Genomic DNA, 24,207 nt, shown 5'->3' on the forward strand with positions numbered 1-24,207 from the left:
ATTGCCTACTGGCTTTGAGTATATCCAGCTTCCCAAAATGTTTTTTTCAAGAAGCTGAAAACACACACTGCAGTGAACCAAATCCTGTCATCTTTACAAGTCTGAAACAATAACTGAAAACATGACTGCTCACTCTGTCCTTGCTACTGAAGAATAACTTTGCAGGGCAGGAAAATACAGGGTTGACAGGAAGGAAAAAACCCATAAGATACTATCTATCCTCCTTCTCCCCTCTATCTTAGATTTTAACTAAATCAGGTTACATACAGTAGCAGAAAACTGTACATCTTGTAGTACTCTCTCCAGAACTCTTCCTTTTGCTTTTAGCCTACCAGTCTCCCACTCTCACCAACACATTTTCTCAAATTGTATCCACTGCCTGCCACACTTTGTATTCTACTTCACTAATCTGCTGATTATCAAATTCAAAATACAGGGGGTGTAGGAGCGTGGATTTGGTGCAACAAATGGTTAAGTAAAAAAAAAAAGGAATGGAAAAGAAACTGTACTTATCTAACAAATGCATAAATTGGCAAACACTGAGGAAGAGACACTTTTAATCCTCAATAACCAGAGGACATTGGCTTCCCTTCTTTCTCCAGTTTGGCAACAATATTGTTGTTCTTGCACAAATAAAAATGGCTTTCTCCCCTATGTGACTTGAAGCTGGGCATTGCCTCATGCATAATGCAAAAGGAAAGCCTGAAGGTTGTTTGCTCTATTCCCCTCCTAAATAACATTGTGGGACCTTACCATGATAGCACCAGGCAGCCAAGTCAGAAAACAATGCTGGACTGACTGGAAAATTCTGAATGCTTAATACTTTGTACTAGTCATTCTTTGAGTCCACAGCAAGAAAATATTTACCTAATAATTTATCAGGGTTTTTTATTTAGAAGTAGTTTGCAATATTATGTCCTGAGTCAACCACAAGTAGTGCATTCTAATACTATCACCTTACATTGCTCTGCAATTTTCATAGAGGAGCATATGAATTTACTCTGGTTATTAAACAGCACTTTATTCTATAGTTGGTAAGAAATTACCCAAGTTGAAAAATTTAACTGCTTGGTTTATAAAATGCTTAAATCCCAACAAAAACCAGCAGCTTAAAGTCCTTTAAAAATACCACAAAATACAGCTAGAAGTGTGCAGTCAAAGACAACTCCTTCCAGACCTTTCACTCTCCTCTTTCAATGCTCTGAACATCAGTATTTTTAATGCACCAATGGTACTTTTCATTGATTTGTTCTTAGGAACTACTGGTAGAAAAATACATTGAATTGTATGGCATGATAATGTCCACCCACACTTCTGTAACCCACTGCACTCTTGGGACAACCATCCAGACAGTGACCCTGGTCTCTCTGAAATACATAGTATGGACCAACCTGGGACAGCCCCTAAAGGCAGCAGATGCCAAAAGCATCATTAGTGCATTGGCATGCCTGCCAATTTATTCTGAGCTGTCCTAGTCCAATACAGCTCTCGTAATACACACACCCAAGTGTGCTGGATCACAGGCAGCACTGTTTCTGTATTTCATCTCAGCTGTCAGAGCACATCCACTACATCTGGTAACACTGAGGAATAAGAAAAACTCTACATCAATAATCTATCCAAGCTTCAGCCTAGCAAACTTAAGGTTGATCTACACTTGTATGCAAGTGCCAAAAAATTATGAACTTGTATTTCTAATCTACAAGTCCATGTGAATCATAATATTCTGCAGTAGAAAATGCCTCCCTCTACTTCCCTCATTTAAAATTGAAATAAACATATTTAAATTATAAAAAATTTGTAAAGAAAAAAATTATAATCAAATCTGCTTGTAAGTTAGCACTAGGGAAAAAAAAATAAATGCTTGCTTAGACATCAGAGTATCTTTAAGTAAGTTCTTATTGTGGCCTTCTTCGACTAACTCACAGCAAAAAGAAAAAGTTAATTTTAATATGCAGCACTACAACTGCCTTAAAATAATGGTATGGATGCTGAAGAATGAAGTCCTATTGATATGACTTACTGTGCAGCTCACCACTGATGACACAGGAGACAACAGAAACATGGCTGGGGAAACACCAACCTTTAATTTAAATACACACAGAACACTTGAAGCACAACTAAGATATACCATTTGCAGATGATTGGCTTATGAGGAGGCAGGGAATTGTATCAATCTAATTATGCCAGAGCAAGAGTGTGTCTGTGCATGCTCATGCACAAAAGAAAATATGGAATATTGATCATATTGTCCTGTGCACAAGATCCTTTCTTATATAGATGCACAGTTTTCATTCCCTTAGAGGCAATAGGAAAAAAGAAAAGACAAAAAGCAAACTAGTCAATTTAGTGACAGAAACACAAAACAAATGAGTTTCTCCCCTAAAAGACAGTTTCCATGGCAGGGTTATCAGGCTCATTTCCTGCTGATGCCATACCTGTTGAAGTTAATGTCTGGATAACTGGAATACTCAGACTTCATCTTCGCATTGCGACGTGGAAAAGTACAGAAGAAAGCATTGGCCAGAAAGCTGGAGATCTGCTCCTGGGACATGGTGATGGAGTGATTCATCTTTTGTTTCAGCAGAGGTATTGGCTACCAGCAAAAGAAATGAGGGGGAGGAAGGGGTAGGGGAGAAAGGAGGGAAGGAGAGAAAAGAATAATTAGCTTACCCTTTTTGAAAGAAAAAACAGAAGTACAAAATTATATTTGTTATATTAGAGCAAGAATAATTTAGGCCATTGGTAAAGCCTTTAATCAGCAGCACCCTTAAAGTCAAGAACAGTTTATTCAAGACAATTCAGAAAGGGCTTGCCTGGCAAACTGCATATTTCAAATCAATAATAAAAGGATCAGGAAAGCACAACTTATCAAACAAAACCATCAGGAATGCAGAGGGGAGAAAAATAGATGGGATGTAGCAAATCCTGGGCAATGTTAAAAACTGAAACAAAAATCCACTTTCAATAGCTGTATAGTTAAGACCCCTTCAGGGAATGCTTTCAGCTGCAATAAGCTTGCTTTGAACTTTACCAAGAAACAAGGAAGTCATGCCACAGATCATAACTCTATGACTTGCTTTGAATTTTTTTCCATCCTACTTGAAGAAATAACACTGTTGTTATTTGTAGAAAGTGTGCAATTATTCATTCTTTTATAATCAGAATGAACAAAAAGCTCAGCTTCACTTTGGTCTTCAGCAGTTTGAAGTTTTATTTTACTCTGGTCAGTGTTTCCTTAATACCAAAAGAAACAAATGGTCAGAGGGAAGAAAGAACTCCCCAGCTTGAAGCATTAGACATCTTTCATTTTATCAGGCATTAGCCTTCTGATTTTGAGCTTTGGCTCATAACATTCATGGTATTTCATTGTTTTAATTATGTGTTAACATGGAGCATGGCAGAGGCACATCATTCTGACTGCTGAGTCCAGTAACCATTACAGTAAATCCACTTGACAGGAGAAAGAACACAGTCTTCAGCTGCTTCCAAAATTCTCAGCCATCATCATTAGCCTAGCACCAGTACAGCTACATTTTCATCCTTCTAGTTGTGAATACAGAAACTGCTGTTGATTTAGACTGTTGAATACCCAGCCCTGTTTACTCTAGAAAACAAACAAGTATCCCTTCATTCTTATAACTACTACATTCACATTCACTGAATCTCATTCTGTCTTCTGGCTATTTAATTAACAACCTTTATTATGATGTCTGAAGTCACACAGCTAGAGGCAGAAAAAAGCCTGAGAGGCTCACTCTAATAAGTTCTACAAACCTATAAAAAGAGAATATTTTGGATAGTGTTATATTGGAACAAATTTATCTATATGTCTAACCAAAAAAATGAGTCTAACAGAGATCTTTACAATTTACATTGCCTAGCAGTACATGATCTCTAAAAGGCTTGCAAGTCTTGTGCTTAACTTGTGCTCAGAAACTTCATAGCATTTTCAAACAACTTCCCTCATTGAGTTAACAGCAAAAAAAAGTAAGTAATATTCACAGCTTGAAGTTATGTATATACTTTGGGACCCTTGCAGCCTAAAAAAGTAGGGAAATATTTTTCCTGCTTATTCCCAATAGGATAAATTCAGAAAATGGCAACAAAGAAGTTTACAAATTGTTGTCATCCTACCAATGTGTTACCTACCATACATCCTCACTCAACCAGCCCTACTCACTTTTATCAGATTCACTCTTTACAGAACTAATTCTCATAGCATTAATACAGAACTGGTTAATGTTTGTATGTGTGCAAGCTCTAAACAAAATAAAGTAAATGAAAGTTTTATAAAAATACCACTTGTAAGATTAAAAAAATTCTAAAATAAAAAATTAGATCAGATTGAAATAAAAAATTGAATCAGATTATTCAATTGTTCCAGTTTCTAAGGTTGATTTTACAACCTGATTTGTAGTGTGGTCATTTCATTTAATAAATGCAAGAAGCAACTTCAGCACATAGAAAGGAAAAGGTTACTGAAGTCCAGGCTAAAACTATGACAGTGAGATGTACTTTTTTTTGCATTCTATGACATAATTGCAGATGTGTATTGTCCATTCTGCTCCTTAGGTCTCATCTGCCTTCAACACAAAAACTACAGCTTTTATTAAGAACATAACATAACCCTGATGTTTTGACCTTAGCCACCAGCTGCAGTTTGCAGAGAAGGGCTCTGCCACAGAGCACTTGCTAGCTGGGTTTGCTTACCTGGGTGCAGATACTGGGGAGACACAGTGCCAGCTTGACCATATCAGGAAGAATGGACTGGAACAGATGTTGAGCCTCTGCATCTTCAAGAACCTGTTAAAAAATAAGAAGGAAAAAAAGCTTTTTACCTCAGAAATAAGGATTGAATTAGAAGTTTGTGAAAACAGGACCTATGCAAAAGAAACAAGAAAAAAAAAAAACAGGTCCTCTTGCTTCATGCCAAATCTGTAACACTTTCACAGAAGTGCCTCACTGAATTCACCTTGCAATAATGCACTGAGATACAGAAACAAGTCTCAAAAGTTGCACTTGAGAAAACATGTCACCAAATGCCCTTTCAAGAAAGCTTGAGTAAGTTACCATTTTATTCTTTCCAAGGCAATGAACCAAATTTTCATCTGAAGAAATCACTACCTAACCACAGAAGTACTGGAATGATTTACTCAAATTTCATATTCAGGTCATATTCCAAGACAAGTACCTGTGACATCCTCCTATAAAGGACAGACAAAATGCTCTCCTGGCTCAGATCAGGAGAGTTGCTGGGCCTCTGCAGCAGCAACAGGAAATCCTCTGCAAGAGGATGCAATCCTGGGCATTTTCTGCAATCCATCCCCACCATGTTTCCTCTAGAATTCCAGCCACTGCTACATAAAGGTGCAGCCTGCCAGGCCCCACAGGCTGAAGTTACAATCTTTTCAGTCTCTTCCTGTAGGATACCTGACACTACAACTATTTCAGCTGCCTCACCCACTCTTCTAACATACTTTCTGAGAAGGGGAGGCCAGAATTGACAACACTGAAAGCAAATGGGCACACCCATGTTTCACAAGGCCTCTCAAAGCTTTTACACCCAAGAACAAGTCACATCAAATATTTCTTGCCCTGCTCTCAGTTCTCCCCTGACACTGTCTGGCCCACTGTGTTTGGCTGCCAAAGCCTATCAAGCCAATATATTCAGAGCAAGTCCAGGAAGCCACCCACATGCCTACTGATGTATCACACACCTGTTTTTCAAAGATGCAAATATTTCCTTAAGGTAGGCAATAGTCTTCTAAGAAAATCCAGGATAAGAGGTCATAAAAAGAAATGCAACATGAAGTGGCACAGTTGCAACATGAGGCAGCACAAAAGCCTCAAAACTCAGTCTGCTGAATGAAAAGCACATTCCTATGATGTGGAAGTTCTTCCCCTTATTTGTGGATACAGGCATCAGATGTCAGTGGCTGTTAAGATTTGCATGCTGCATTCAAGGCTAAAAGCAGAGAGAAGAGAACACACACCTTGCACTACAGCTGGGGAACAGAAGACAAAGGTCACAGCTCAGTTGTCTGTCTCCATCCTTCCCCTGCAGGGAATCTGTATTTGAGACCAATACTTTCTACCAGTTTCTAGACTAAAATCCTCAAAATTCTGAAATGCTGGCTTTTAAACTACACAATATTATTTTTCAAGTAACACTTAGAAAATTCATTTGCTACCAGTTTTGCACAAAACCAACTGCAGACAGAATGGATGAAACAGCATGAAGGTGTTATCAACTTTAGTCTCTACAACAATTAAGACTAATTGTGAAACCACAGGAACAGATCTTTTTAGTCATATTATCAGGGCTTTGCAATTCACATTTCTATGGAAAGTTTCACATAGGCTTCAGAATATAAAAAAGAAATTGGTAATTCTCTTGAGAAGGAAAATATGGTGCCGCGGACTCTAGACACACTGATCCTCATAAACACTGAAAATATTGTTTGAAGGTAACTGTAGCAACTTCTGCTCTTCCAAGATCATTAAAATAACCATAGAGATATCTTGGCTCTGTTGTCTCCTGCTCCAAGTAATAATATAAAGGGATAAGAGTACTTAGGAAGTTAAAAACCAAAACACAAACAAATGCTCAAAGCACAAACAACTTCTGCTTGGGAAAAGGAGGAAAATATAACAACAGCAAGACCTACACAGTCACTTTCTACGCATTATGTATGTTGCTTGTGGAGGCATAAAAATGAGGGTTTACTATAAAGTTTTAAAATGAAAGAACAACTTACAAAGACCAACAAGTCCAGGAAACATGAAAATAACTCGATATGAGGAAGAATCCAAGTAACAAACAAAGTACTTCTGAAAGTAAGATGGGAAATGAGCAAGATGCATCTCTCTCTCCTGTTGCTGGCTGCATATGCACCTACATATTTACACAGCATAAGTCAAACCCTGAAAACTATGACCTAACCTTTAACATTATCTGCTCTACAGGAAACTCTGCTCTGTTCTTAGGCACAATGTTTTTAAGTGCCATAAAGTAACTAAATGAGCATTTAAAATTTCAGATCTCGACCCATAAAATGAATACATAAGTCACAGCTATTCAAAAACTGACATTTAACCTCAGATGTCTACCAGGCTGTCAAATTCTGATCTTCTCTTCCCTTCGGGTAACACTTCCTCTCTTTTAAAGCTGACATATAAATAGTGGCTGCTGTGCTTTGCTGACTGCCACAGACTATACAGTATCACTTATCTGGTGACACATTATGGCACCAGACTTTGTCAGAGCTGTCAAGACTTCAACCTTTTCTTTATGCTTCTTTGAAAACAACATCATAATAGCGTGAGACAATTTCTTCCCAAAACAGAGGCAGGCCAGCAATTGCACAGCTCAGCTCTGATGCAGAATACTTAACTATAAAGGTCACTTCTATTCTGAAATCCTACTTTTCTTTCTTCTTACCTTCCTAATGATGTACCAGAGTATGATTTCTTTTCTATAGTATTTCTATGCATGAGTTTTACTAGATCTCCACTAATGAAAATGTCAACATTTAGAGGTGTTACTGCCCAAAAGTGTTCTCCTTGACTTCTGGTTATTCTTACATGTGAATGAAGTGAATTTTTAAAAGAGTTTTGGGTGCCATGAGGACTCCACAACTTCAAATACATGATCATTGTGAGACCACAGACCTTGTCAATAAACTCCTAATTCAGCATTGTTCTCTACCAAATGGCCACATCCATGTAACTAAAGTTTACCCTGTCTGCCCAGACACTCTTCCTGTACAGGTAACATTCCTTTGAGGTTTCTAGGAAAAAAGAACACCTGCAAGCCCCTGGCTGCTTGGCCCTCACAGCCTCTTTTGACCACTCACCCAGCACACCATCACTTGTGCAGCTTTGTAGACCCACCACTGTCACTGCAAATTCTCAGCTATGCTGAGTGCAACACAGAGCCTGGTGTTACCTGTGACAGTCTTTTCAGGCTTTGAAAGCAGCAAAAAAGGAACACTCAGTCATGGAAAGTAAAAGAATTCCAGGACGTGGAGTGCTGACAACACAGCTACATCTGGCAGACATCCCACGATGCAAATGCCAACCTGAAGAACCTAACATCAGCAGAGAGAACACCTGGCCACAGAACCGAGGGGAGATTTATTCACAAGGCAACTCTCTTCAGAAAGCAGCGACTTGTACTGATGTAAAATCCAGCACATTTAGAGTGACATTGCACATTCTACATATTTGATGCTGCTGAAAGAGGAATGTGTTCATTCTAGCCATTCAAACACATGCACACACCCTCACACACCACATTTCATCAGTTGCCATGTTCATCTGACAATTTCCTGACATCCTTCATCTTGCTGATTCTACAGAAAAATAATCTGGAGGTGGAGATAGTCTGTCCATGCAGTAATAAGTTGAAGCAGCCTACCAAAAAGTCATGCATTTCTAGATGTGTGCAGAGTGGGTGTTAAGTGAAAAAGAATCAGTCACAAGCCTTGTCAAAGGGCTACAAAGGCAGAGAGCTTGGTTGCAACTCTTCTCACTGAAAGAACAGGAATGTTCTGGTCAGAATGAAGTTGTTAAAACAAGCACCTCACTTGGAAGTAAATCTGCTCATACAGGAATGTCTCTATGAATTCATTAATGTGCTTTTAATTGTGTATAAGGTTTCAAGGCTACAACTCTGCAAATATTAAGAGAAAAGACTGAGTTTCCATTTTTAAAGGAACTACCATTTGTTTTCTAACTTAAGGAATTCTAAAATGTGAAATGGTTATCAACAAATTTTCATAAAGAAAAATACATTTAAGTATGGTAGCAATTTTGGTTTTAAACAATTGATCAGTTTCTCCTTTCCTTATTGTGCACTACTGTCCCTCAGCTTCCTTCAGTATTTGAAACAAAAACATAAATACATTGTTGACTTTATCAGTGCTCCAGCTATGCAAAATACAAAGGAATTAAGCACATGCAGGGGTTATACCCTGAGGGAAAAGTACATAGAGTCAGAGTTGCAAAGCATGACTTGCTTTTTACCGAAGCAATAATTTGGCAACTCCATCACTTTTTTCACTGGAGTGACTGATTAAATGAACAGGACTTAGGGCTCCAATTCCTAAGATGCAAATGGCTCAGTGAGCCGTAGCAGAGGTATGAGCTCTTGGCCAAACCTGCATTGCAATTTAGCAAAATGAACATTTATCCTGCAGCAAAGAGGCCTGACTAAACATGGCTGTAAGTAATGGCCTCTTGTCACTATAAACCAGTCCTCCAAAATGCAGGGAGGAATATGCCTGACAGGCTAATAAGAAGGATCTGAGGTAGCATGGGGTGATAGTGATGGTAGAGAGTTTAAATCTAAATCTGACAGCTCATCAAAGCAAACAAACTGCACATAGGGTACACAAATCTGGACAGCTCCATCTATCACAAAGGAAGGCACAGCCATCATGCCAACAGGCAGGCAGCATGCTAAGACAGCAATGCCTTAATGCTTTCAATTTGTTGGGTTTTATATGCCCATATTAACTTCTGTGACAGGACAAGGACCAACTGAATCATGTTCTTAAGGATGAAGAGGAAAACCAGAGTGCTTCCTTCAGACTGTCTCTTATTTCCTAATTCTAAAGGAATTTGACCTTCTGAATTTTTCCTTCACAGCTGCCATAATGCCTCATGCTGTCAGTGATTTGAATCATCTACAGCTACTACACTGAACTTTCCAGTAACAAGTTTCCAAATTACTTTAATGTAAGATATAATATGATATCATATAGAGGTGATAATGCTGAACTAAATAATTGGACAAGCCAAATAACTTGTATGTATTCTGTTTACAGTAGGTTCATTCTCCTAACTTCAGGTATAATTTTTTTCTTTTCCCTTCTTCACTGTCTTCAGTTTGTCTATTTATATTTCTATAGGGTATTTTGAGGCACATGAAATACTTCAAAGCTGAAAACACTGTCCTTGGAGGTATTTTAAAAATGTGTGGATGTGGTGCTTAGGGACATGGTTCTGTGGTGGATTTGGCAGTGCTGTGTTAATGTTCGATTCTATGACCTTCAGAGTCCTTATCAACATAAATGGTTCCATAGTTTTGAGGCATTTAAACACCTGAGTGTGCTCAAACAATCACAACATGTGGCTGCTCCTTTATTGCACTGTTTTCATTCTCTCTTCCTTCCAGAGCAGCCTGTACTTATTTCCCTGTTCTCCTGTCTCATTCAGGAATCCTCTGCTTTTTGCATACTGTTTAACACTTAAACATGGGGAAGTCTAAATCCATGACTAGAACTCTGCAGTGCCAAAAAAACAACAAAAAAGCTGCTTATGACATTGAAGTCCTTTACCTGAAAGTAACCAACCTCAGACTGCCAATCTGTACTCCCTTTCTTCCTCTAATCCTTGTCATAGGTGCCTTTAAACATTACAGAATCCTAAGAGCAGACTTTCTCAATCTGATATTTGGAACAGCTAGGGAAAAACAATTGAACAAACAAACACACAAACAACAAAAAAGCCCATGCCAGTTCTTATTGAATGACTTTAAAAATTAATCTAATTAAATTAAACCCCCAAACCAAGCATCACTATGTAGTACTCTCTTCAAAGCCTTTCTTTCTGCACAAGGAGGAGATCAATTCTACTTAAAGACATTGTGCAACAACTACCAGTGTACTCACACCCAGACAGAGACACCAGGCTGCAGCCCAGTAACCCACAAGCCTCTGCAAAACAGACTCATCATACTGTACATATAAACAAGACTGAAACATGGAAGAAATGTGGGGTGGAGGGTGTGGTGTGCGTGCATTCTAGTTCCCATTTTATCACATCAATGAATTTCCAAAAGTGCAGGAAAGAATACTCTCATCGGCCTCTTCCAGTTCCCTTACAAAACTAATTCAGTAGGAAACACACTCAGCTGTCAAATCCATCCCATTTATTGAGTGCTTGTCTGATTAGAAACAAAAGGAAGGACAAAGTAATCTTTGGAGGAAAGAAGAAAGAAACCGTAACACTGGATTATGCAGAGAAGAATCTTATTTGAGAACAAGAATGCTCCTGACATTTATCAAAACCACAAACTGACACTTCAAAAGGAAAAAAGAAGACAGCTTACAAAGCAGAGGTTAATTTGGTTATGTTTAATTTTCTTCCCCCCAAAGGCTCATTCATGTCCTCTGCCAATCCAACTCTGGAATAATCTCTCAGGTGTATCATCCTTAACAACTGCTGCTTTGTTCTCAAAGCTTTTAAACATTCTAACTAAAATCTGAGAGAAGAATGTGTGTTTATTTTCCAATGTCTTATAATGGTTTTAGAAGCCAAGTTTATCCTTGCAGGATTTGGAAATCTACCCTCAGTCATTTTCCCTACCCTTCAGACCACCAATAGCTTCTACCTCTCTGCTGCTGCACAGTGATTCTGTCATGGCCAGAAGCATCACAGCCATTTCCAGGGCAGTGCCAGAGTCCTGGGATGAAAAGTCAAATCCCACTTTCTAAGTACTTTCAAGTTACTCTAGGGAAGTAGAGCAGTGGAGAGGACAATGACCTTGCCTCTATGGAAGAGCTGAATGTAACATGAGGGGAAGATAAAGTTCCTTTCACCTGCCTGATACAAGTTCCCAGTGAAAGTGATCTGTTTCCAGATAATTCAAAACTTTTATCTCTCTGAATACAGTAATAGGGGAAAAATATTTACTACTGCTATGATTTATAAAACATTTTTTAAAAACACTGTAGAAGCATTTGAAAGCCTTCACATACTAAATACATTCTACAACTACTTTTGAAACTTTGGCACAAAAAGCTTCATGAGACAACACAGCTGTTACCCTTATGGAAACTGCATTTTCTTTAACATGCCAAAAAAACAAACCAAAACAAAAAGTCAAGCACAGGAAGAAGGGGAATAAAAAGGATCAAGTAAAGACAAAACTATACCACTGCAGATTTTAACCAATCTATAGACCATTTTTTGCTTGACTGTCAGTATTACACAGTCTCAAAATGACCAATATTTAAAGAAAAATATCCAGTGATTACAATTTTATTGGCCAAATAAAACCCTCAGACCGTCTTGAGGTTACACACTTGGCCACCTTTGTAAACCTGCTCTTTAAAGAATGCATGGTAGCAATAACAAAATCTCCAAGGAATCCATATAAGCAAATTCAGTTTTTCTGATGAAAAGGAAGGAGGAAAAAACTCAGGAATATAATTACAATCTACTTCATTTATACTTTATAGTCATCCTAAAAAATGGCAATGCCTCTTTATCACTTCCCTACCTACATGTACACCTTTTCAGTGAGCATTTCTCTTGAAAGCTTTGACCATCAGGGTTTGTTTGTGGGGCTTTTGTATTCTAATGGCTCAATACATTATAAATAATATTTTTTAAAAAATCCAAAAGCACTAAGCAGCTAAGAAAAGCCCTCCCACAACAAAAAGAAATTTCTCTTAGTGATTTGGGATACACAGGTGAGCACAGATAAATGATGACTTACACATAATCCAGTGGAGGAAATCTATTCAACAGTCCTCTGACCCCAAAACAAAAACCAATGCAAATATCAGATGGCAGACTTTAAACCCAGAATGTTAGGATTTTTAGGGGCTTTTTCTTTTTTTTTTTCAAAGAGGAATGTTCTGAATATAGTGAAAAACTATGAAAGAGACACTCAGAATGTATCTTTACATAGATCTTTATTAAAGCACTGAGTATCCACAAGCACCTGGGACACAGCACAATTATATCTCTGCACCTGCTGTGTGCAGCTATCCCTTCCCTGATAATTCCAACTCAACAGTCATTGCAACAGTGCTTACAAAACACCACTGCCAACACAGTACAGAAAACTAAGAATAAGCCTGTAATTCCCTGCTCTTTCTCCTCTACAATGCTTAGTTTCTAATGTCTTGAATGTGTACAAGATGCATATTGCCCTCACCACAGAAAAGCTCACCTTTTGTTCAATATGGGAATAAATTCCTTTCTGCTGCTGTGAAAAGAAAACCCTTCATGGCACACTCAAAAGACCTTTCCAGTTTAGATTTTTAAAAGGTAATCTGATGTAATGAAAATTGCTTGAAAACATCTAGACTAAAGTAAAATCCAACAAGGAGCAATGGATAGGCTATTTTCAGCCTTGGGACATTCTGTTTCTTGCTTAAAAGCCTACATTTGTAGTGCTGACATCTGTATACAATGCTCCCTTCTGTTAGTACTGTCCAGACAATTATAAAAATGATTTATCAAAAACCCAGTCACCAGAACAATTTGGTACTTCAAAATTCCTTCTATTCCAGTTTCACTGATTACAGCAATCACTTTTTCAAGCAGGTCATTCAAACAACAAAACAAGGAGCAAAGACTGCATGGTTCATAAGACCCATGGGGAGACAGGAGTGGGGTGAAACCCTATTAGAACATAAAGATTTCCCAAGATATGCACATACTTTACTGTAGCAGTGTTCTGTGCTTGGTCTTTTTCAAATGAATGAAAATCTTAGAGCTCAACCACAATCCAGTTATACTATATTGCATTTGCATCATCTTCACATGTTGGATTTATAGCAATTTTATTAGATCAAAGTTTGAAAAAACAGGAAAAAACGGAACCATAATTTCCAAAATTACCCAGGTAATTTGAAAACTTTCTCAAGGTAATTTTAAGGTTATTAAAGATAAGACTATACACCCACAAAAGACTTTGTGTTTCTGTGGCTGTTTGCAATTCTGCAATTGAAGTAGAGGATTTCATTCAAAGTGAGTTCTTATTTTTTTTCAGTTATCTCAAAATGCAACCAATTCTTCAAGAGGAAGCAGACACACTGCCAATATTTACATGTCTGATTTTTTTGCTCAGTTCTCTATCATTTAGTATGCTCTATTTTAACTCAGTTACTTGTATCTGACATTTTCTGAAAGCAGCAAATTCAGCCCAAACATGCTAGTATGCTAGGTAGTAGCATACATTTAAATGAGAAACTACTCTTTGGCCAAAAACTGCACTAAGCACTTTCTGTAGATATCCCAGGTTTTACAGGTTTGTACCACAATCAGCAACACACATATGCTAGGTGTCTCAATGCAATACATTAATGTTCTTCTATTTACTTTAATTATTCTTAAGTGCAAAGGCTTGACCAAGAAGACTCATTGTAACAAGCTCCATCACTCCTCACTTTCAGAATATTCTCTTATATTCTGGAATCTGTACACAACACCTGCAGTACAAAAACTGGTATTTTAGAAAGTGTGTGTGAGCACACCCATATAAATACTGCTAGGCTGAAATTAAAATGGCAAGAATTTGTGAAAACAAAAACCAATTTCTAGTACAAGAGTTAACTTCAATTTTGCAAGGAAAGGAAACCAGACTTTTGGAAGATCAAAACATATATAATATGGATGTGTGGTATTTGTGAAAAATAGAAAGAGATGTATTTATAGATAAATTTCTTTACATATTTATCTTGTTACTTAGTTTATGTGTTTTTAAATTACATTTATGGAAAATTTTAAAAAGGCATTAAGTGAAGTTCTCAAAACTCACAAGTAGAGACTTGCATGTAAAAGCAGATGGTAACAAAGTCTCCCAGGCCAGCTGTTCTGGACTTCTAAAAGGATTCCGCATGCAGTAGCATCCATCATGTAAGCTTTAGTGGAAAGTGAGAAATAGAACTCCTTTTCTAATCTTGTATCAAAACTAATTACAGCTCTAATTCCAAGACAACTATTTTTAAAGGGTGTAGAAAAATAGCCATATATTCCTTCAGTTTGCCATGAGAGTTTCTTTTCTTGCTCCATGGCTTTTTATCAGATTGTAGAATAATCTGAGGTTTGTGCCACAAAAAACCCCAATTGCTAACAGTCAGTTTGGAGGCTAAAGCCAGTGACCTCACGCTTGACTGGAAAAGGAGAAAGAGGAGGACAGAGAAAGCTGTCTGGTAAATTCTTCCCCCATGCTGAAGGTTCTTCTCTGTAATTAAGTATAAAGAAGGGAAGAGACTGGTCTTTTTAGATATCACTATCATTTTTCTTTTAATCTCATAGAAAAATCTAAAAGTAAAAGTTATAAAGCTTCTTTTGTAATATAAAAGGATTTCCTGGATGCTGAACTTGCATGGGAATCAACAGCAAATATGCAATTACTGGCCATTAAATAGACTGATTGGCTTCAACAGCTTTCCCAAAAGACAAAAAGACCACAAGGCATCCATACACAGGCACTGCAGACACAGACACAGTTTTCTCTACACTAGAATCACATCTAACAGTTGGAAATTGAGTATTACAGTGGAGAGTGTCTTTGTAAAAATACTGATAGCATATCCCCTCTAAGAATTCCTACTTGAGTCAAGTGGGCACCAAGGGTTTAAAGAGAGCCTGGAAAAGCAAATTTTGAAAGGCATAAGTGCCTTAAGTGATTCAAGCATTTAAAATGTCAATGACCTTTAGTATTCTTGCCTCTTAGTCTATTGTATAGATGCCATACCTTTCTGTCAGCAACATCTCATACTGCACACTATGCAACAACAGACCCTGCATGACAAGGCCACTTGTCTCAACTCTCAGCTTCAATCCAGCCAAGCCATAAGAATGTAAAATGGACAATAGCTCCATGTACAACAGAACAACAGCAGAATGAAAGCACAGCAACAAAGGATTCCTGGGAAAGTCTAACAGCAAGAAGCACAGGTAATCAGCAGCACTTCCTCATTTGCAGTAATCAGTACCAGCAATTCCCAGAGCCCTCTGTGGGTGTCAATGAGATCTTTATAACAGCAATTTCTCCAAATTCCTTCAAAACCTGAAGTAAGGCCACAGCATCCTCTAGCTCCCCTGACAAGGGGTTCCACAGCATTCAGTATCTCAGTAAGTACTTTTGTCTGGTGTTGAAACCTTTACCTGCTAAGAACACTCAACTGCTGTGCTAGAAGAATGGACAGCCATTTCCTCTTCACCCTCTCTTACATTTCTTTTGCACAGCACTGTTACACCCATTACTTATGTCCCTCAACTAAGAAGATAAGGTGAAATGATCCTCACTTATTTAGACATTTCTCATATGGAAACTATTACATACCTTTGCATCACTCCTGACTCCTCTCCCTGTATGTTCTCCACTTCCTAAACTTTCCACCAAAATGACCAAAGACTCCAGACAAACAAAATATAGTTATGGATCCACTGTACTGAACCTGCAAGAGGTACTGTGATCCATTTGGCAGACCAGCTGCAGCAGCTCAGAGACAATCAATCACAGCCTATGCCACACAAATTTACCTAAACTCAATCTTTGCCCTGTGCCATTTTAAGATTTTAACACTCCTCTGTTCCTGAAAGGGCAGGACAGAGGCAAGCAATAAGAGGAAGAGTTCATTGACAAGAATTATGCTTAAGCTCTAAGAGACTTTAAAGCATATAATAGAACCAAAGCATGTCCAGCACAAGGAGACCCAATCTAAAGCAGCAAACCATGCAACTCTCTTAAATGATAGAGCCCTACTATTCCCTTTAGATCAAGTTGCTGTTGTCACAGATTAGTCTAAGGCATAACTCCTGAGTGACCTAACCAGACTTGTTATTTCATGCACTTGGGAAAAAGAACTTGGTTTTGCCTGGAAGTGGAATGGCAAATCCAGAAGAAAGAAAAATAAAAACTACCACAGTGCATGGCACCATTGAGCAAAAGCATGTAATTAACATCCAGCCATCATCACTCCCAGAAATAAAGCTCATCTATAACACATTGTGGGTTCCAGTACAGCTCCATCCATAGTGGTTTCCTCACATTTCCTTTTCTGCTTGTTGCTTACTCTTTCCTGGCTTCTAGGTAAGTTCTGGGAAATCAGATGTAAGGATGATTTCCAAGTGACAAGAATTTTGCATGTACAAAGAAAAATCTTGGAGGTAATAATTTTCATCCACAAAGTAATAATTTGAAGAAATTCTAAGCATGTATGCCAATATCAACAGACAGATGGCAAAACAAATGAATACAACACTGTGGAAATTCTGTAGAGAACAGCAAAAGAGTCAGATGTCTGAAGTAAACAGCCACCAAGACCTTTACATACACTGTTCTATGAGCAAGTTCTATGTTCTATATACAAGTTCTATGAAATTGTCAAAAGAAACAGAAAGGACTCCAAACATCCCAATTTACCTCACTGTACACACAGGAATTATACTCCACACATTAACTGAGATTAAAGAGAATCCTTTGGAAAGTGTGAGGGCTCCCTCTTCTGGCAACACTTTGACCAAACTGCAGAACTTGCAGGCTGCGTTGTTCCGAAAAAAAAACTTGGCTCACATACATGATATTTATTTCCTATTAGTTAAGAAAGCTGAGAGTGCTTTCATCCTAAGGGGAAATAAGCCTAAGCCAAATAAACTGGTAATTATTGTTATTATAAGGAAATTGACTTGAATCTTACAAAGTAGTGTTTAAAAATAAAGCATATTTTGATAGTATAACTTGCAAGGAGCTACCTAAAATAGGAACCCCAATATGACAGTATTTAAGAGATTAGTAGATAAGATGAGCTGTGCCCATAAGCAGAAGATAAAATAACAAAAGGCACTTTATAACCAAACACAGACCTACTGAAGTAATATCTGAATAATCCTCCAAACAGACACCACTAGATTTACAGACACAGCTCCCTTCTAAATCACACTACAAATCCTTGGTTAAGCAGGCACTGGAAGTCAATAGTGCCCAACAATATAAATACATATCTGACAATCACAGACTCTGTTTTAATCTTTTTCTTTTAAGATATATTTGTGACCACATCTCCTTCCATTGAGCTGCTGCCACTCCCTTTGAGCTGATTACTCAGACCAGCTTTCCTTCTAACCAACCTGCTCAACCTTGGCTGGGCAAACCTGAAACAGCTCCTCTGTACCCTCAAAATCAAAGGATAAACCAGAAAATACACAGGCTAGTGGTAAGCCCTTAATCATTAACTCATAAATACAATAAATTCAAAAGCACTACAGCTCACTATAACCAGTATATTTAGGTCATTTCCACAGAGAATGTCAACTTTCACACAAGAGCCGCTCACTTAGACTGCAAGCATTCTTTGAAAGCAGATGCCTTGTTTGTTTACAAAACTTGGAAAGTTCACACATCCCTTAATAATGGAAAAATTCAAGCATTTCTCTGCAAAATCTAACCCCTCCACATAAACTCAATATATTCAACAAAGCAACCCAGGGCTTGCTTTTGCTCCTGTGGTCTACAAGGGGCAACTCTGTCACAAGCTCTTCACTGTTTCTTATTTAAAATACTGCTGCACGCTCTTTTAATTTAGCTGAAAATCTGTATATGAAACAGATCTCCACCCTTCATCTGAGAACCACACAAATAAATCATCATTCCCAGGATACAGAAATTTCCTTTTCATCCTCATGAAAGATTGATGCCTGATCCCCAGTTTATTTCCCTATTGTTCCCACTCCTCTGGAGACAGCTGACATTACTTACGCTCTCTGGCTGATGAGCTCTGAATCTAATCACCCAGAGTTTCCAAAATCCCAAATGCACACTGTGACACATCAGGACAAGCTCAGTTGTGCTTGTAGCAATATGATGTAAATCTGTTCTGTTTCTGAGTCAGATTTTTAACTGAGCAGCACTCATACTTTAAAATATTCTAATTTAAGTATGCATACTTCAGTAACACATGAGTTATCCAACAGGCAAGTTAATTTTGCTCAGCAGGAGAGTCAATAGGAGCAGGCACTGACTGCCCACAGCCTCTACTATGGAGCCATGTCAGGGACCCCAGAGATGAGAGGCGGGAGCACTAAATCTGCAAGATGGGTGAGCAGAGCAGCTCTCATGGCTTGCAAGTATGATACCACAGGGATTTTTATAGGTGCATTTTGTCAGCAGTAATAATACTGTGCTGCATGCAAATGAAAATTCATTCTGTGAAAGAGCAATGGAGACAGGCAACAGAGAGAGCAGAACAGCTCCTCTGATCACATGGCCTCAGCAGACATCTATTCACATACATAACAAACAAAATTCACTTCAAATTAAATCTAAGTTTCCACTGAGTCTTAATAGATCTTAGCAAGCCCCTCCCACAAAAACAAGTATGTGTGTTTTGGAAGTACTTCTGAAGTACTGAAGAAAAATACAACAAGAGAACAATACTGCATCTCATTTAACCTTTCATTATGCTTTAATTTACCCTATTTACCATAGTTTCTAAGTGTCATTCAGGATGTACATTAATATTAGCCCAACTTGCATTTGAGACCTACTATTCATCTCCCTTTTCCATCCTCCCCATGAAAGTACTAATACCTAATACTTGAAAGTATAAAATCCATCCCAGTCTTTCAAAGGCTCTACAGTTTAAATTCACCACTTCACCAAACAGCAATATTTTCCTGCTATACCAGCAAAGCACAGTCTATACAAACACCACTGCAATAAAACATTAAAGTTTTACAAAAAAAAAAAAACCCAACACTTTTTAAAACAAAAAAAATTACACTGGAAATATTAATATGATTTCTTAATAAATCTGGTTGTCATAAACCAGGAAAAGGGCATTTCTCACCTTACTCTCAGGAAGCTTAGACATTACTGAAAAAACCAAATTACATGTAAAAATTTAAAATTAAGTCAGTTTATAACATATAATTATTGTTTCAGCTGAAATTACCAGCTAAATAGCTGCTCACTTAGATATCTGACAACTGGAAACTTTTGCTCTTGAAAATGGAAATAATGCTAAAAGCAGTGAGACATATAGGCAAAATAGTCCCTTTCATATTACTTTTCTTCCTATTTTAAATCAACTTGTTTTACCTTCTCACAGAAGTCAGTAAGAGCTGTGAAGTCCCATTTCTTGGAATAAGCAACATTGTACCTCAATATGGCCTCCTAAGGAAGAAGCACAACAAAACAGAGCTAATTATTAATGGAAGAAAAACCATTTTAGGAAATTTCTTTCTTGAAGGAGCAGCACCATCTGGTGGCTAAAACCTTCCACAGAGCCCACAAAAATCCAGAACACTTAATTTGCTCTATTAATATAGAGAAAATCCTTGATACTGAACTCTCTGGTTTGGCTTTAGCAATGACTAAGCTTCAGTCTATGGGGTTTTTTCTCCTAACACAAAATAAGACAAGGCATATCTTCCAACAAACAACATAAATGTTCCCCATCCCATGCTTGCTCTTGTTAACAGTACCAATAAAAGTTATTTAAGATATCAAAGCAATATAACAGAAGTTGTACCCCTTTAGGAACTTAAAAAGTCAGAACCACAGCAAATTAAATAGACCCTTTACAAAACCACCCTTAAAAAATTCACAAGATAAAAACCAAATAAAATAACATCAAGGGAAGTCTCCTCAGTTGCTGGAGAAGGTCTATTTGTTCATTTAAAGTTTATCTATAGCTTTTGCATTCTCCTCCTTCCCTGCCTTTCAGATATAACCTAAATTACATTATTCTTCACCAAAAAAAACATAATAGCAACTCTAAGCTGCTCCAAATCAGCACTCATGTTACTGTAAGACATTGTGCCGACATAACTGTAAAAGTTATCAAGAGCCATTAGTCTCCAAAATCTACAGATTTCTGTCAGCAGCTTGAACTGTGATTTCAGTGGAGTGAACTGATGTGAGGAGTTACTATTTCCAGCTCTCACCTGTGCATCCCCAACCATCTGGCTACTCAAAACCCTCATGCTATGTTTACCACAGACTAGGATATACTGCTGGACAAACACAGTTTTGTGTAGACCTTAAAATGGTCATTCATTTAAATAATCTGAATAAATTCACTGGTAACACTTAGTCCTCATTAAGAACCTTCATTCTTAAGAAATCCCTTGAACAGCAGAGATTTTTTTCAAAACTTATTTTTCTAAGTCATTAAACAAACAGAACCAAGCCAGAATCACTGGTAGTACACAGACAACCTGAATGTATTTATATGCAGATAGACTTGATTTCAAACTGACAGGCTTACCTTCAAATCATGTGAGCAGGTAAATTTGTTAAGTAAGGCAGTTTGGATTAGTTCCCATCGACTTCCAGCCGTTCTATCTCCATTCTTTAAAGTAAAAGCCCAAAACAAAGTCAAATTAAATTAATCACAACATAAAGACACATTTATAAAAAATCTGTAAAATTTTTTATAATTTGTCATTTGTAAAATTGGTAAGTGAAAAGACTAAGTGTATTTAATAGAGGCTATAAAAATTCTTTGTTTCTGAGTCAAGTATCAATAATCATTATAGAGTTTTTACTACAGGACACATTTGCTTATTACATTCACTCTAGTCTGAAGTACTTCAGTGGGTATGTTTAAGTCTCAAGCACTGACAAGAAATACCAGACCAACAAGTATGCAGGGCTAATCTCTGCAATTGTTTTAGCAGAACAACAACAGATACGCCTCACTATCAGTGATACCTGACAGAGTATTATAATCAAACTGTGCTCACAAATTCATTCACATGTGTTGAAATTGCAAATTCTTCACACACACATAATAGATAACATATAAATATGTAAGTAAATAAATATTTATAAGGAGTTCAAGTTTAAACTCCATATAAGTATAGAAATATATATATCATCAAATCATTGGCTATGTAAAATAATTACCAGGGAAAAAAAAAGTCTTCTGCTCTGTCTGAAGCATCATGACCCAAAATCCAGTTTTTCAGACTTGATTTTCTAATTCCATAGTCAGTCTGACAATTGAGCAAATGAAGTAAACTGAAAACTCATCTATGTGGAAACAAACTTATTTGATCACACAACTATAAATACTTAATCTTACCTCATCCTCTACAGGGTATAAATTTTGTTCTGAGCAGGGCATTTTAACATGCTTGTTGTCCCACAGATCTTTGTAGTGAGTTGGAAAAGGTTTAGGTACCTCTCCTTCCCTCAGAAGATCTACCTGTAACACAAAAAGACAGGGAAAAAATCAGACTCTACTTTCAAGTTTTCAAGTGGAAGAAATAAAAACTAAGCAAAAACACAGTTTAAAAAGCTCTCATCTACAGCCATCCTTTTTGGAAAGGGGAAAGCTACAAACTGGCCACATGATAGCTACTCAGAAAAAAATCCACCTGTTAATCTTACATTACACTTGTTGAAAAGGATGCCACCTTAACACACTCAAATCAAGCAATATAATCAATTACTTACTGTATTTCCAATCATCAGCTAAAGATTTCCTCATTCATCAATTTAAGTATCTACACATTTTCATCCAAGTATTTTCAAAATGTAGTTCCAAATGTAGCCATAGTTATCTATCGTGTTAGCAGGGTGCCCCATGGCAGGGAGGAATGATGAATCTGACTCCATGTTCTCAGAAGGCTAATTTATTATTTTATGATACTATATTATATTAAAGAATGCTATACTAAACTATACTGAAGAACACAGAAAGGATACTCACAGAAGGCTAAAAAGATAATAACGAAAACTTGTGACTCTCTCCAGAGTCCTGACACAGCTTGGCCCTGATTGGCCAAAGAGTGAAAACAACCCACAGCAGAACCCAATGGAACAATCACGTGTGGGTAAGCAATCTCCAAACACATTCCACATGAGCACAACACAGGAGAAGCAAATGAGATAATATTTGTTTACATTTTTCTTTGAGGCTTCTCTGCTTCCCAGGAAAAAAATCCTGGGTGAAGGGATTTTTCAGAAAATGTGAATATGACAGTTATATGCAGAAATAGTACTTTTAACCTAACACTGAAAGGGATGAGGAATCACTATAGCTAGAGCAATGTCTCAAGTTTACTCCAGAGAACATCAGAAAAGTAAAAAAAAAAAAGAACACCACATTCTTAAAGACTTAATTTGCTATTTAGCTCTCTAACAGAATTAAGTCTCTCAGAATAAGTATTTAAACTCAATGTGCCTTTCTTTTGGTCAGGATTTATCCATCACCTCATAGTCCCCTAGTCACGTTTTGTTTCAACAATAATTGGATTGCATATTACTCCAAAGGATTAAAGGAAAACTTATCAGATTTTATTTAAAATGCAATGGTAAAATAGCAAGAAATTCTGTTTCATTCCTTTTCTTTTCCATATCTTGACTATCTTGAGCCTTTCGTATGTCTTAAACCCAAACCAAATTACATTAAAATGAAAACACAGCATGAAAATTTTGGAAGTACCAAATTTGCTTGTAGACATATCTAAATTCTCAAACTTTACAACTCAGTCAAGGAAGAACTCACAACCCCCCACAAAATAAAACTACTTGCCCCTAACAAGACAGAGGCAGCAAAACCTTGCTTTTCATTTGAATCTCATTATCCTAATTCTATGCACCAGAAGAGCCAATTTTCAGGAAATCAGTTGCCCCAGGAGTGGCAAGATAGGTGGCATTTCACATGACTGAACACTAGGTCAGGAGTGTGGCTGGAGCAATGCATGACTGAACACTAGGGGCAGGAGAGTGGCTGGAGCAATGCATGACTGAACACTAGGGGCAGGAGAGTGGCTGGAACAATGCATGACTGAACACTAGGGGCAGGAGAGTGGCTGGAGCAATGCAAGGCATGCATGACTGAACACTAGGGGCAGGAGAGTGGCTGGAGCAATGCATGACTGAACACTAGGGGCAGGAGAGTGGCTGGAGCAATGCAAGGCATGCATGACTGAACACTAGGGGCAGGAGAGTGGCTGGAGCAATGCATGACTGAACACTAGGGGCAGGAGAGTGGCTGGAGCAATGCAAGGCATGCATGACTGAACACTAGGTCAGGAGTGTGGCTGGAGCAATGCATGACTGAACACTAGGGGCAGGAGAGTGGCTGGAGCAATGCAAGGCATGCATGACTGAACACTAGGGGCAGGAGAGTGGCTGGAACAATGCATGACTGAACACTAGGTCAGGAGTGTGGCTGGAGCAATGCAAGGCATGCATGACTGAACACTAGAGGCAGGATTTGGCTGCATCAATGCAAGGCATGCCTGACAGTACCCTGACGGTGACGGTGTGGGTGGCCGAGGGTCGCAGGTGGGGCAGCCGGGCCCCACACGCCGGCATCCTCCTCATCTCCTCAATCGGGGTTCCAAACCATTTCTTGTTGCTCGGCAGAGGAGGTGGTGTGTATTTAGCAACCTTCCTTCCGGGCCTCTGGGGTTTGAATTCACACTTTTCTTTCCTGC

General features: G+C 38.0%; 1 protein-coding gene across 5 annotated transcripts in view; it reads right to left on the reverse strand.

Annotated features, from left to right (window-relative positions):
* PARG (poly(ADP-ribose) glycohydrolase) overlaps positions 1-24,207 on the reverse strand; it is a 62,542-nt gene that overhangs the window by 30,826 nt on the left and 7,509 nt on the right. For 4 of the 5 annotated variants that reach the window (XR_009418850.1, XM_059476579.1, XM_059476578.1 and 1 more), the window contains exons 4-9: positions 24,020-24,206; positions 21,843-21,965; positions 21,024-21,107; positions 19,853-19,927; positions 4,714-4,806; positions 2,439-2,596 (exon numbers count right to left, since the gene is read on the reverse strand). Coding sequence is in view for 4 of the 5 variants with exons in the window: in XM_059476579.1 (XP_059332562.1) it covers positions 2,439-2,596; positions 4,714-4,806; positions 19,853-19,927; positions 21,024-21,107; positions 21,843-21,965; positions 24,020-24,206 (720 nt within the window). In the remaining variant the exon portion in view is untranslated. The remainder of the gene's footprint in view (positions 1-2,438; positions 2,597-4,713; positions 4,807-19,852; positions 19,928-21,023; positions 21,108-21,842; positions 21,966-24,019; position 24,207) is intronic. The other variant, XM_059476580.1, reaches the window with a different exon arrangement.

Source organism: Ammospiza nelsoni, chromosome 8 (genome assembly GCF_027579445.1).
Source record: "Ammospiza nelsoni isolate bAmmNel1 chromosome 8, bAmmNel1.pri, whole genome shotgun sequence".
Lineage (NCBI taxonomy): Eukaryota > Metazoa > Chordata > Aves > Passeriformes > Passerellidae > Ammospiza > Ammospiza nelsoni.